General features: G+C 38.9%; 1 protein-coding gene across 1 annotated transcript in view; it reads left to right on the forward strand.

Moving 5' to 3' along the window:
* Window positions 1–4039, forward strand: part of ZFYVE16 (zinc finger FYVE-type containing 16) — a 44579-nt gene extending 40540 nt beyond the window's left edge. Inside the window, exon 17 of the mRNA XM_063453723.1 lies at window positions 2810–4039. Coding sequence (XP_063309793.1) covers window positions 2810–2971 — 162 coding nt within the window. The 3' untranslated portion in view covers window positions 2972–4039. The remainder of the gene's footprint in view (window positions 1–2809) is intronic.
* The last annotated feature ends 11709 nt before the right edge of the window (window positions 4040–15748 follow it).

Below are 15748 nucleotides of genomic sequence, written 5' to 3' on the forward strand. Positions count from 1 at the left end.
TACATTGCTGCCCTGGGACGCCTCCAGTGGCAGTCAATCAGACGGCCACTAGAGGTGCTTCATGGGTCAGTGTGCACGGACGTGAGACACTGAACATTCTTCATAAAGATGCAGTGATTTAATGCATCTCTATGAGGAGATGTTGATTGTCCAGAGTTGGAAAGCATGGAGATTGAGATCAACAGAATTGACAGCCAAGGAGGCGGATTGGGGATGAAGCAGCGCTGGAATAAAAGTGAGTAAACAACTTACTTAAGGGGGCAAAACAGTGTTTTTAACACACTAAGGTCAGGAATACATGTTTGTATTTCTACCCTATAGTGCTTCTCTAAGCTTGTTTATGCAATGTTTAACTCCTCTTACCTCCTCCTCTCACTTGGAAAAGACCACTGATTTCTTTAAAAGTAGGTTTGTCATTTTGAAAAAAAGACCCACACTTGGTGAAATGCTCCCTTGTTTGTACAGTGGCCCAGGGGAAAAGCAAACAGGCACTTTATCTCAAATTCTCCCTCGTGGGTGCGGCCGTATTCTGTATGGAGACCTTCTGATGCTTCGTCCTTGTGACTGTTGTACTTTTGCACATGTACACATTATATGTGTAGCCTGTGAGATGTCTTTTTCCTCAGACATCTACTGCAACGGCTGCTGGGAATTTACCAAAATTAGTGGTAGCAGCTTCTTGTTTTAACATTGGCTCTGCCCATAATACAGAGTTGTCCTTACTTTGTTTTATGATATATTTAAACTGTCAATCAATATGAGCATTTATTTTTCTGAAATACCAAAAAGGGACAGTGTTACTGTATAGGTGTTCTAGAATGCAGTATTTTAGCAGAGGTTTAAAAGTTCATGTAGAAGTTAAGTGGTGACTGCTATAGCTATAGGTCTTCCTGGAACGAAGCAACTATATGAACGGGCCATACCATTGTACAGCGCTACGGAATCTGATGGCGCTATATAAATAATAAAATACTATATTATGGGTCTATATATGTACAGGTGTGGCCAAAAGGTTTTGTAGAACTACTGCTCCCATTAAAGGGATTATATAGGCACCAAACAACTTTAGCTTTATGAAGCAATTTTGGTGTATAGCAGTCTCACTGCTCAATTCTCTGCCATTTAGGAGTTAAAACACTTTGTTTAAGCAGTCCTAGTCACACCTCCCTGCATGTGACTTGCACAGCTTTACTAAACACTTCCTGAAAAGGAACCTTGATGTAGGTTCATTTAAGCCATATTTATTTTTATTGTATTATGAGGACATATACGGTTAGAGAATCATATGCAATACATACATTTAAACACAATCTTTAGCATATGTGCGAGAGTATGATAAGCTAGCCATAATGCTTTTTACAACATACAGAATTAATAGCACGTTGTATTTTGTATAAAATATAATCGTCTCTCCTCAAAGCTCAGTCAGATGCAGGGTAGTGGGGAAGAGGGCTTGCTCCTGTAGGAGAAGCAGAACAGGTAAGATTAGGCTCTGACTGTCCTTCAAATATAATGCACGCCCATTTGAACAACAATAATAATATAAAAGAAAAGCATTCAAACTAAAAAGTAAAAACAAACTTTGGGTAAGAAAAGCAGCTTAAAATAGGGTCTCAAAACCTCAAGCTCAGGTAACGGCCTAAGCTTGTTTCTCTGTTGAAGTAGGGTATTTTTTTGCAAGGTAGAATGGCTGGACATCCTGCTGTGTCCTGCTGATACTGCGGCTACACAGTGAGGAGGCAGTAGTTAGACAAAAAAAGTCCCAAGCAGTGACAAAGGCATTTGCTCCTGAAATAACAGAGATCTGGAGTTATTTGCTGCCATGAGGGACAGTTAACCTGCATTCGGGTCCCCATCTGTAGACAATGATGGTTTCCCTTAAAAGCGTTTGCCTCCAGACAATAGTAGATTGTGAGAAGTCCCTATAGAAGGAAAGTCCTAAAATACATATGTTGGAGAGGCCCAAGCTGCGGCCATCACAGTGGCCTTGTACGCCTCTGCGTGGAACAGCATTAAGAGGTCTCGAGGAATATCCTTTGGTGCCTTGGGAGACCTGGCCACTTGGAAGTGGGTTTCCACTACTATTCCTTTGGCCCCAGCGGAGGTCAATAAGGAAGTCCAAAGCCAATGCGTGTGTGTTCATTCTTTATATGCGTACATTATGGTTTCAAAGCCTGTACTGCATAGTGGATCATGTTCCATTGCACACTGGATGTAATGTTAGTAAACCATTCACTCATGAAGGTGTTCTGCTCTATAAGGAAATGCCAGTGGTTGTTCCCTATGCATGATTAAAAAGACATCCAAAATTTGTTTTGAATGGTGAATCTCCTCTACACTTCAATAAATGAGTCCGTTTTCACTGCCCTTGTTGTATAGCCTATATCTTTTTGTTTTGGTCTCCCGTAATTCACAGTTTGACGGACATTGTAGGAGTATAATCTCAGAGCAGCACAGGGATGTAAAAGTTCTGGATTGCCTGAGATTAGTGGGAGATTTGGAGACCTAAAAGTACAATTCTTTGCCCCAGCTTCCTCCCCTCCCGATATTGATTGTGACCTTGCAGTGTAATTCTCAGGGTTTTTTGACAGATCTGGATAAGTATAACTTAAAGAGGAACATGACCTTTTGGACTTCTGAAGACATCATGATGAATCCTAATATAGAAGATTAATAGTTTAAATGATAATTTAATCAAGTAGTGAGCCTTGTCATATTTACATTTGTACTTGATGGATCCATATAGAATGTATTCCATGACTGTTTTATAGAATACATATTTTTCTCTTGTGATTTCTTCCCTACCTAGGTGGAATATCGTGCTGGCTCAGGTGGTCAACTTCTCCCTCAGGTTTACTTGAACGACCTTGACAGTGCCCTCATCCCAGTTATTCACAACAGAACATCCGATACCAGTATTTTGCCTCTGGTGATGGAACTGATATTCTACTTGATTGAAAGTCTGAAATAGGCTTCATTCTTATAATACAAGTGGTTAAGTCTGTAATGTTTGTATTCCAGTTACATCTTTATTACTGATAAACACCTACAATAGCTAAACAATCAATGGGGCACCAATATCAGAACCAAATATTGCCTTATCTAAAAATAAAAACATGTAATGGATTAGTAAATTAAGAAAAAAAAAGTACCATTCTTGACATTTAGATACTTTTTAAAATAATATTCCCATTGCAATTGTGATATAAACATCCAGAAAACGACTAGATGTGATATATAATTTGAATCCAATGCAACACTAATTTTATTACTGCATATAATGCATTGCAGTAGGACCTAAATGGCTGATGATCACAATGATTATAGGAATGGCACACATTTAACAGCATAATATACCATCCCCCTAGTCTGATATGTATATATTTTCATAATGACAGTCTCCTGGTACCATGAATGCTCTTAGTACCAGAGCTGTTCCCATTTCATTGCTTTGTAAATGCTGACCACAACTAAGGCACGCAAAGAGTTTGAATGAAATCTTTATAGTTAGGCAACTCCTTACAATGAAAGTGCAACTTAAAATCCCTACTATTTAAAATGTTGAACCCATTTAAAGCATCTCTTACACACTCAAGTGGTAAGTGCTTCCTGTGATTTATAATTATTAAAGATATAAATACAGATATTTATTTATAGCTGCATCTGTACATGTATTGCGTTTTTTTGATTTTTGGCTATAAGGATTTTCATTTGATTTGCAGTTCTGATCGCCACTTTATATATATCGCTATTTATGTGCAATCTAACTGTCTGGACGGGATTATATATATTATATTCCTTCAAAACCACAGAATAACAGATCTCTGAGCCAAAGGGTGCATTTTAATAACTTTATATGCAAAACACAATACATCTGTTTGTTTGGAATAGATGACTGTGTTACTTTATATTTATAATTGTGTAAGCAATAATTTAGAAAAGGGCATCTATTTTTGTATTAGATTTAAATATTATGTATTCTGCTCATCATGTCTAGGTTGGAAATATCCACATGTAAAAATAAAATGAAAGTGATTGATTTCTGAGTACTTTTATATGCTTTTCTGAGATGGCTGTATGAATACAGACTGTCATGTATATATTGTGCTTGGTTTTTGGTTATATAAAATACTGAATAGGACACACATTTTCATGTGTAATCATTTGTCAGAAGGGAACCTAGAAGAATTGTTTTAGTTCCAGATTATCCAGTGTTCCGTGTCAAGCACAGTTGCAGCACACTTTGTTTATTCAAAAGCAGTTTTTGAGATTTGTAGAATTTTATATATGTAATAATTGGTTTTCAAATGTATTTTCTCTGTAGCTGGAACAGAAAGTAACAGAACACTAAAAATTCAGGAGATCTGCAAGTTAGGTTATTTCAGCTGTGCATGCACTTCCATTAGGTTAATTGTTATAATCTGCCAAATCTATTTCATTATTGGCCACTTTACCTTTTTGTGTCATTTTACCCCACTCCCTCTAGCATGTAAGCTCCTTGAGCAGGGCCCTCAACCCCTCTGTTCCTGTGTGTCCAACTTGTCTGGTTACAACTACATGTCTGTTCGTCCACCCATTGTAAAGCGCTGCGGAATTTGATGGCGCTATATAAATATCATAATAATAACTAAGGTGAGAATTGTTATACGAGAGATGCCAAACTTGAAAAAAATTGCCATGTCAGCTATGCTTTAATTGTGCTATTTTGGCTTTACATTTGAATTCCTAGCAACTCTCACTTTTGTGAATAACCCGGTTTATAATCTGGCTATTCACAAACAGCCCAATTGCAGCCTAATATCCTTAATTCATTTAATCGAATTCCTCTGACACTGACTGAGCGTAATACACCCATAAAGTTAAGCCGATCCAACTCTAAGTAACCCTATACTGCACCTCACTGCACTATGATGATTATCCAACCGTAAATCCCTCTCACACCTTACTTTTACACAAACTAGGGATCGACCGATATTGATTTGTTTTTAGAGACGATAGCGATAATCTGTCAACCTTCAGGCCGATAGCCGATAACTCGCCGATATTCTGTACATTTACCATTTGGAAAAAATAAGCTATTTCTAAAGGTAAATGCACAAAATATACATGCCACATGTAGTGGATGCAGTGTGTTTAGACAGGGGAGCTGTGTGTGTTTGTGTAGTGTGTATATATAGTGAATGTAGTGTGTAGTGTGCGTAAAGTGAATGCAGTGTGTAGTGTGCGTAAAGTGAATGCAGTGTGTGTTTGTATAGTGTGTGTATATTATGAATGCGGAGTGTGTGTTTGTATATGGTGTATATAATGAATGCAGAGTGTGTGTATAATATGAATGAATTGAGTGTGTGTGTGTATTATGAATGCAGAGTGTGTGTGTGTGTTTGTATAGTGTGTATATAATGAATACAGAGTGTTTGTAGTGTGTGTGTGTGTGTGTGTGTGTGTATATATATAATGAATGCAGTGTGTGTGTGTGTTTGTATATTGTGTATATAATGCATGCAGAGTGTTTGTGTATTAAATACACACACTCTGCATTATATACACTACACAAAAACACTGCATTATATAGTGTGTTTCTAAATAGAAGTAATTTGTGTAAAATGGGGCATTTTTAATTATAATTTCTAATATTTATATGTTCTATATATTTACATTTTTTGGGGGTCCCCCTCCCTACTTGTTACTTGGCGGGGGGGGGGGGGGGGGGGCGCGCGCGTGCGATGTCATTCCCTGGTGGTCCAGTGGCATGGACTGAGCAGTGGGGGGGGGGGGGGGGGGGGCAACAGCAATCTGTGACTTACCTTTCACAGCAGCACCCCAGTGTAAATCTTGCGGTCTGCGTACGGCGTTGCCATGGTAACCCGTGGGACTTGTGAGATTTATACAGGGAGCTGCAGGAGCTGCTGGAAAGATAAGTCACAGCTTGCTGCCCCCCCCTCCGAGGACCGGGGGGCTTGTAATGAGCCCGGCGGTCTCAGGAGGTATTATTGGCAGTATCGGTATCCGATACTATACCGAATATAGGCCGATTTAAGATCGGTAAAACCGATAATCTGTCGATCCCTAACACAAACATACACTCTTATTAAAAAAAAAAAAAAAAACATTTAAATCACTGTAGAGAAGTTTGGCTGACGTTCGGTTCCTGTACATTTACCCTTTAGGTGAAGTAATTCTTAAAGAAATGTCACTGCTTTAGTGAGATCTATTTCAGATTAGCAGAGATCCAGTCTGTTCAATGTGGCCTAAGTTCTATTAATGGTGAATAAAACAAACAGAGGAATTAAAGAGAAGTTAGTTAAAAAATAAAAAAAAAGGACAAAATGTACTAAAGCCAACTCTCTATTTATTGAATAGCCCCCTAACAACGCTCAGCCAACATTATGGTAGCATGACTCTTACATCAGCAAAAAAGCACTACTTTCCCTCTCCTCATTAAATTGTAAAAGCTGAGCAAAGATGTGCAATCACTGATTCATTTAACTTATTTGATAATTAACTTGTGTTCTGCTAGGAGAGTTTTCCAGTTGTATTTGGTTTTGAATTCCAGCTGTTAAGTATTTTTTTTTATTGTTTCCATTTCACTCAGGAAGCCATTTTTGTTACTGAACCCTAACTCTTATATTAATGTTATAAATGTGAATGAACTGCCCAAGTCCAGATTTGTAAGCGATCTCCATTGATGTGAGGTCAACAGTTTAACGTAGCTGAGCTGTGGACGGTTTAGGGCTGATACAGCAACTTAATTCTCATTTTTCATGATGAAGATTTGTAAAAATGATTGTGCATGCATTGCTTCCCATGAATACCCAGAATGGTGGGACTTTCATCTTCCTCCAATTTGATATTTACCTCCATCCTGTACATATTGATTGAATTTATGAATATGTGGTTGATCTTGAAGGTTCCTGTGTTCTTTAAGCTAGATAGCACTTTAATAATTAATACATTTGAGTTAATAGTGTCACCTATAGACTGGTAGCGCGTTTGAGCAGGGTCCTCTTCAACCTATCGTTCCTGTTTTCTTGTAATTGTCCTATTAATAGTTAAATCCCCCCTCTTATAATATTGTAAAGCGCTACGGAATCTGTTGGCACTATATAAATGGCAATACTAATAAGTGCAAATATGTGCGCTTTATGGCATCAAACCTGTCTTCTGAAAATTCATAGCTCGTAATTTTTTTAAACGCAGCTATTTATCTAATATTCTATCTTGGAAAAAATAAGAATGAAATAGGACAACTGGCAAAAAAAGTAAAAAATTCTGGAGCCTGACAGTGAAGGCAGCTTTACAAAATCAAAAATGCATCATTGGAGTCTGGAGAGATCAGCTGCATTCTCTAGAAACTTCCTAAGTCAAAAGACTAGCTAACATTAAGTGTTAGGAAGAACTTTGGGCAACTTGATGCACTACAAATTTTCCAGGTTTTCTCTGCTAAAGTTCTATCTAGCTTCTTCAATAAAACTTAAATCTTAATAGTTATATAAATACATTGAAAATGATGCAGTATGATCATATAACCCAGAGCTGCCCTAAGATAAAAGAAACCTTAAAGCAGGGCTTAAATCTAGGAGCCAGGATTTTTTTTAAAACAAACAGCTATTTTCAACGATAAAAATACCATTCTTAAATTGACACTATAGTCTCCAGAACCACTAGTGCTTAATGTACTGGTTCTGGTGTCTGTAACTTTTAAGAGAATAGACGGAGTTTACATTGGTTTCTAGAACTACCGCTAGTGGCAGTCACTCAGGTGGCCACTAGAGATGGTTCCTAGCCCAGGCGCTGAATGTTCCTCATAGAGATGCATTAAACTATCATTATTATGTTATTTACATAGCACCATCAAATTCCGCAGCGCTTTACAGTGGGTGGACGAACATACATGTAGTTGTAACCAGACAAGTTTGACTCACAGGAACAGAGGGGTTGAGGGCCCTGCTCAATGAGCTTACATGCTAGAGGGAGTGGGGTAAAACGACACAAAAGGTAAGGATAGTATCAGACTAGTGACTGTTGCAGAAGAGGAATCAGTCAGGAGCTAAATAAATAAATCAATGTATCTCAGGAGGAGATGCTGATTGGTGCAGTACGGCGTTTAGCTGTGCATTCTTAATAACCTCCCAATGCTTTCCTATGGGAATATACAGCTCAGCACCACGTGTGGGACCATTTTATTTTTTATTTTTTTCAGTTACTTATACAGGTTATACTATGATTTGTTTTCCTTTGTTTTTAGGTTGTATCCTGTTATATGGTAACTTACATGTGTGTGTGTTGTTATACACTACTTTGTATGCTCTCACCAAACTGTTTATTCACTTTCCTATGGGAATGCATTGGATTGGCTGAGAGGATCAGTATTTTTCTCCACCAATGGAGGTGGGACCAGCCAGGGCGAGACCGTCATGATGTGGAAAAATAGATGAGTAAAAACACCTTTCACATGCTATTGGAGGGGGAGCAGCCCCCTAAACAGACACACTCAGTGACTGACTCGCACTCGGTAACACACACTCACAAATTAGAATTATTTGGCTTTAATTTAAGTCCACCCAGCCTCTGGAATGGATCCTTTTGATGGGGTACAGTGTAGCTGCTGTCACCTTCCTGTGATCTTCTTGCCGTGCTCCCTCGCACACCGTTTAGTGAGGCTGAGGCTGAAGTGACATCATATTCCAACTCCCTCCCTTGCCCACCTGCCTTTACTCTCCTCTGGTCACTAGTTAAAAAGAAAAGTACTATGATACACAATGCTAAGGTGCATTATCAGAGGAAATTAAGGCCATCATCATTAACCTTTTTCTGAACAAGGAAAAAGAGGAATAAGAGTGGAGCAATTTGTTGAAAAGTGACCATTTAGGCAATCTCCCCCTGAATCTCTACAGCTGTAGAAAGGTTTAAGTAAAACAAAAAGCAATACTTAATCTCCGGGAAAGAGTCTTCCATACACAGATCTCTCAAAGCATGTAGGAAAAAAACATAAAAAGAGCAAATAATAGTGCAGATTGTATTAAATGTATTCCCAGATATTATACCCCAAACAAAGAGAGCTAAGGAAATACCATAAAGCAGTGTCTTAATTCTAACAAACTTTAGGTAAAGGATTTATCAGCTCAGATAATTAAAACATGCAATACAAATACATAGAAGCAAGTTTACAAAAACACATAGCTAGAACTGCTAACAAACTGACTCTTGCACAAAAGAGTTGTGAGTAAGGCACGGCTTCCGCCATTACTCACTGCTAGGCTCGTAATCAATAAAGTGCTGGGGTGGCTGTCCTCAAAGGATGTGGCTGGAGCCGAAGTGCAGGCTTCCCAGAGCTGGAATCCAGCGTGTTTGTGCAAGGCGCAGTTTGCCCCTCCCCCCCGGTGCCAACGTCTACGCGTTTCTCCGGATACCCGGCTTCCTCGGGACGTGAAAAAATTGTTATTTTACCCCAGCTCAGTATAATTGCAACAATGATGACAGTCCACTAACATATTATAAATTCAAAATTATAATTTATTATAACAAAACACCAACCAGTAATATTTATATGTTTATATAGAAAAATACCAAAATGCAAGTATGGGGTTTTCACAAGCCTCAACCAGCTACCATTAAATATGCTACACCCAACATTTCAAAGTACACACCAATTTCTTGTTTCAAATCACACATTAACATAACTATGGCAAAACAATATTCCAAACAATCTAGTATCAGTTATGCCACATGATAATTGTGACATGATACATTTTATTAATTTGAGACATAAGTATCAAACATTGATCATATGTACCTTTTTAAATTAGTTTCTCATACATCACTATCAGTCTGTCCAACCAGTTGAGAAATTAATATTCCACTTAAGGGAAAATAGAGGAATTCTGTATAACCTCATTCTTGGTTCCTCTTCGGAACTTAAAGGAACCCTTCAAACACCTTAAAATATTTTAGCTTTTTTTTTTTCTTAATTTTTACTAAAAAATAAATAAATACAGATTTTAATAGAAAATGTCTCTTTTATAAATTCAACTTGTTACACCACAATGCCTGTAAAAAGACAACTGGTTTTGTGCTTTCCTGATTACTAAGCTTAGTGGAGCTAAACTCCGGCAGGCAAATGACTGCTAACTGGGAAGTGTGTGACTGGACAGCCACAGAAACCATGGGCTGGGGAAGTAGGGTAGTGTTTGCAAAGGCTGCAGATCTTCAGCCTTTTAAGCCTTTTTTATATATACTCCCAATAAAAAAAATGCATGTTTTCATTAGGTTGGAAGTTTTTTTTTTAGCGTGTTCACCATTTTTTTTTTATCTAGGTTTCCCCAATTGTTCAGAAATGTGTATTGGGTGTGTCTTGATATTGCTTCCCTCCTCTGTTGTTCAAACTAGTTATAAACTGTATCTAAGCAAAATAGTTGCAAGGCAGTTGCTCTACCTGTCCACTAGGTGAAGCTGTGGGATTAGTATTTCTTGCAATGGGTTTCACCAAGATCTTTGCTTATTATGGTACTTTATTGACTGTATTAATATGATTATACTTTGCATTCAAATGTAAGCTTAAAATAATGTTTTTGCTTGTCATACCTCTATAAACACATACACACACAATATAAAAGGCATATACCCATAGGTACCACATAATCTTATGTGTATATCCCTTTTCTGTGGAATCGATATGTTCGCAATGGACAAGCGTTAGCAAGTCGGTTTTCTGAAAAACATGACTGATGTTTAAATTCCTCTTGTATCACAGTAAATGCTAGATATTCACTGAATTTAACCCCTTAAGGACAGAGTCAATTGTCTGTTCTGAACCCAAACAAAACCTAGAATGTGAGCTATATGTCTGTTAAACCATAATGTACCTCTTTCATATTAACCCCTTAAGGACCAAACTTCTGGAATAAAAGGGAATCATGACATGTCACACATGTCATGGGTCCTTAAGGGGTTAAGTGCACCCACACTTATTATATATCATTTTGTTCAGGACAAACAGGGCTTTCATATCACATCAAATATTTTTTATTTGGAACGCAATTTAATATGAAATACTAGATTGACTGCAGGGGGACAACCCCTAAAAAAAAAAAAAAAGTGTGAGAATTTAAATGTTAATTTCCAGGTTCTGCTTGGCATTTTAACTGTGAATGTAAAAATACTGTATGCTATTACTGTAGTAAAATAGACAGATTTGTGTTAAAATGATAATATAGTGCCAGGAATACCATAGCTCCCTCTGAGGCCCCCCTCCCTTGCACCCCCTGCCACAGAGAGTAAAGGGTTAAAACCCTTTTACTTACCTCATCCCAGCGCCAATGTATCTCTGCACTGGGTTGTGGCTCTACCTTCTCCGACATCACTTGACAAGGGGATGATAACGCGCATGCGTGGCAGGATCTGCACGCGCATTAGGCCGCCCCCCCATTAATCAATGCTTCCCTATAGGGAAATAGCTGACACTGGGTGTCCTCATGCGTTCAGTGTCAGCAGACCAAAAGTCCGGTAACATTTCAGAAGCTCTGTGGTTTCCCTAAAACTGCAATGTTTTACATTGCAGCACTGAGTGCAATAGTGACACTGTACCCAGGACACTTCAATGAGCTGAAGTGGTCTGGGTGCCTATAGTGTCCCTTGAAGCACTGTCTCACAAGTACAACAGTATCCCCCATGTACAGGTTTTATAGGATTTTGGAAAGTTACAGGGTCCAATATAGTACATTCCTCTTTTCAGTTTATACACATTGAAATTTGCCAGATTCGTTTTCTGGGCCTATGTTACCTTTAAGATCGTACCCCCCCCCCATCATGGCATACCATTTGCAAAAGTAGGCAACCCAGGGTAGTCACAAACCCTGGCCAAAGTAAGTGTTCATATTTTATGGGTTTTTGTTTTGTTTGCATTTTTCACACAAACTGCACTTTCACTGATAATATTGTTACTATACATTTTACTGCTCTGAAACACTAGTATTTGAGTTCAGCGTTGTCTCGTGTCCAATAGATGCCCCTCCCACCCCATGTACAGGATGTACGGAGTCAAATATACAGGGCATGCAAATTAAATTCTCTCTGCTTTTTGCCTGGGTTATCAAGCAGGTTCCCGAATACATAAGTAATAAAATCACAAACTTATGTAAAATTAATAAAACAAATTATACACTTGGAAATTATATATATTCTAAGTGTATATTTATTTATGATTTATACATAATTAAGTTATTTCATTAATTTTATGTTGGTGATCTGCCTGACAACCCAGTTGGATCTGACTGGGATGGTAAGTATGTCCTTACAGCATTAAAACCCTCCTTTTGTAAGACGGCATAGCACGCCATAACATCAGGAAAGGGTTAATACTATACATCATATACCTCATTTATATGTGCATTGTCATCTAATATGTCATGTATACATTGTATCTGTTTTTAAGTTGTTTCACGAACTCTAAAGGATACCAGGCTTTAGTAATGAATGCCTTAGTGCAGGTCTTCCCAAACTTTTATGGGCAGAGACCCACTTTTCAAAAACGGTAATTTTTCGAGACCCACTTACTTTTAATGCGTATTTTAAAAAGTGAACACCATGGCAATCGGCTTCAGAGGCATACAATTGGCACACCATGGAAATCCGCTTTAGATGCATACAATTGGCACACCATGGCAATCCGCTTTAGATGCATACAATTGGCATACCATGGCAATCTGCTTTAGATGCATACAATGGCAATCTGCTTTAGATGCATACAATTGGCATACCATGGCAATCTGCTTTAGATGCATACAATTGGCATACAATGGCAATCTGCTTTAGATGCATACAGGGAGAGAAGGGGTTACAGTAGGGGGGTAGGCAGAGAAGGGGTTACAGTGGGGGCAGGGCCGCCATCAGAAATTTTGGGGCCCCTAACACAGCTCAAGGTCTGGGCCCCCCTTCAAGCATACACACATACATACACTGGCATACACACATACATACACTGGCACACTGGCATACACAGGCACACTGGCATACACACATGCACTGGCATACATACACTGGCATACATACATACATATACACTGGCACACTGGCATACATACACTGGCATACACACACACACACTGGCATACACACACTGGCACACAAACACTAACATACATACATACACTGGCATACACACATACATACACTGGCATACATACACTGGCACACATACACACATACATACATACACTGGCACACATGCACACTGGCATCCACACATACATACACTGGCACACAGAAGGGGTTACAGTGGGGAGGTTAGGTAGAGAAGGGGTTTCATTGGGGTGGGGTGGGGGCATTGTTTGGGCTCTGTGCCCTACCTTCATTAGACATCCCTGGTGGTCCAGTGTCTCCCTGGTGGTCTGGTGGGTCTCCGGTCTGAGCTCCGCCGGGTGCTGAGCTGCAGACCATGTAATAAAAGTCTCGCGAGCTCCCAGTGTTGCCATGGTAACGCTCTGGGAGCTCGCGAGACTTCTATCACACGGTCTGCAGCTCTGCACCCGGCGGAGCTGCAGACCGGAGCTGCTGGGCAGACTGATTGGAGGGAGCCCGGCGGCATACAGGGCAAGCCGCCGGGCTCCCTCCTGGTGTCGGTCTGCTTGCCTGACTCCCCGGCGGCCCTGGATGTGTGGGTCAGCGCGACCCACCAGTGGGTCGCGACCCACACTTTGGGAACCGCTGCCTTAGTGTGTCTGAAATACAATGGCCATACTAAGTTTTAAATGTTTCTCCTGTCTAAACACGTTTGAGATCTACTCACTAAACGCTAAGCAGCAACCAAAAAGGTGTTCGGTTGACACAGTTTGACTGTTTTAAAATATTTAGTTATTTACACAAGACAAACACGGCTTCATCCAAATTTGCTCTTCCATGTGACAGCAGTTCCGTTGTCTGTTTAAATTGGCTAAATCTTTATATGATGTCGGAGATGAGACTATTCACACACAAAAACAACAAATTGCCTTCATTCAGATGTTCCAATCCCCCCTCATACAGACCAAGAGATTTGTACATAAAATAGGGTTATTAACTAAAGTGGGAATGGTTGGAAATTTAAAGTGAATTCACGGTACATTTCAAATTTAGGTAAAATAAAACAAATTTCTAGGCAGTTATGCTTGTAGTTTGCCTGATTTTACGTTCCATTTTAAATTGAATTTTAATTGTTGACAATTCTCACTTCAGTGAATATCCCTATAAACCTTTGTAATCTCAAGTCACCCTAATGTTTCCCCAATCCCCCCATCCTCTTAACCCTATAAGAATAATTCAACCCTAACAACTCACACAAATAAAAAAATCATTTACTTACATTTGTGTTCTTTTTGTATCAGGGAAATTCTAATTCAGCTGCAATTTGGTTTGAGTTCTGTGTTGAGAACAGCGATTCTGAAATACATCTCACCACAGCAATGAGATCCATTTAATAATAGAATTGATCTACTGTATTACTGTGACCCAATACAGTGAGCCAAAGAGGACTTTTCACAATTTGAATGCAGGAGAATGCATTAGATTGTAATAGACCCTACGGGTGTATTTGCCAAACCTGTTCCATTGTTTTCTTAGTTAACAGTGTTACACCATTCTTAATTGTCATTGCAAGTCATTACATTTCTTTGTATTCTTGATTAGGATTGGTCATTGCTTTGAACAATTTATTATGTTGAAAAGTTCTGACAGATGATGGTTTCTTTAAATGCTTCTTTTTTTTTTTGTCTGAAAAACCATGAAATAAGTAGATGGCTTCGTTATCTGCATGTCTGGTAAAAGGCAGCACAGTATGATAAGAGTCATGTGTTAAATGCTCCATAATTGTCAATATTTAAGTACTGTACTTTAAATGTACCCAATAGACTGTATTCACAGCTTGTGAAGAATTGACAAAAGTATTGCATATTTTGACCTAAATTAGTGAAAATTATCCTGCTGTTATTTTTAAAAATTTATTTTATTTTAACAGTGAATTCTGTTGTTGGCACTCGAGTATTACTTTCTTTTGTTTTAGTTTACTGATAGTATGACACGTTCTTGCTACCCTATCGCCAAGGCTATTTCAAACAGCCTTGTTTCTCTTCCTCTGTGTCCTGTCCATTTCTTTTTGGCAATGGTTGGCTGAGAGCGCTAGGACAGATTACAAATTAAAACATATCTCCATCGTCCCAAATGTATCCACTCAAACGGAAACAAACCAACTTTTACCATGTTGGACATGCTGTACTCTTCTGTCTCTGGTTAAGTACTTTGCCTTAAGGATTAGGGCTAACTGCAGTGTGAATAGTTATTAGGCTTAATATCTTTGGGGGGGAAAGGAGGGGTTTAGACATTTTGTAAAATGTAATCATTGTATAATAAAACTATTTTATTTGTAATAAAGGTCATATTACTCATCCAAAAATAAGTTTTGTTTTAATTTGCTGCTCTTTTCTGCAGTATTTATTCAATGTAAAATACATTGGCAAGATCCATAGTTGCCAACTGTCCTGAATTTGCTTGGACAGTGCCAAGATTTTAGACTCCTATCCCTGCAAAAATACAGAACTACTAGTGACGTAGCCAGTATAGCTGCCTATGGGCCCTTAAGAAGATAGCTAGATATAGGTTTTGCCTATTTCTGTGTGTGTTTACATATCTATGTGTCGCAGGCCTAGACTGGCCGTCGGGCAAACCAGGCAAATGCCCGGTGGGTCGCGATGGGCATAGGCCGAGGCCGACAGGGAAGATC

The sequence above is a fragment of the Pelobates fuscus genome, chromosome 5, assembly GCF_036172605.1.
Source record: "Pelobates fuscus isolate aPelFus1 chromosome 5, aPelFus1.pri, whole genome shotgun sequence".
Classification (NCBI taxonomy): domain Eukaryota; kingdom Metazoa; phylum Chordata; class Amphibia; order Anura; family Pelobatidae; genus Pelobates; species Pelobates fuscus.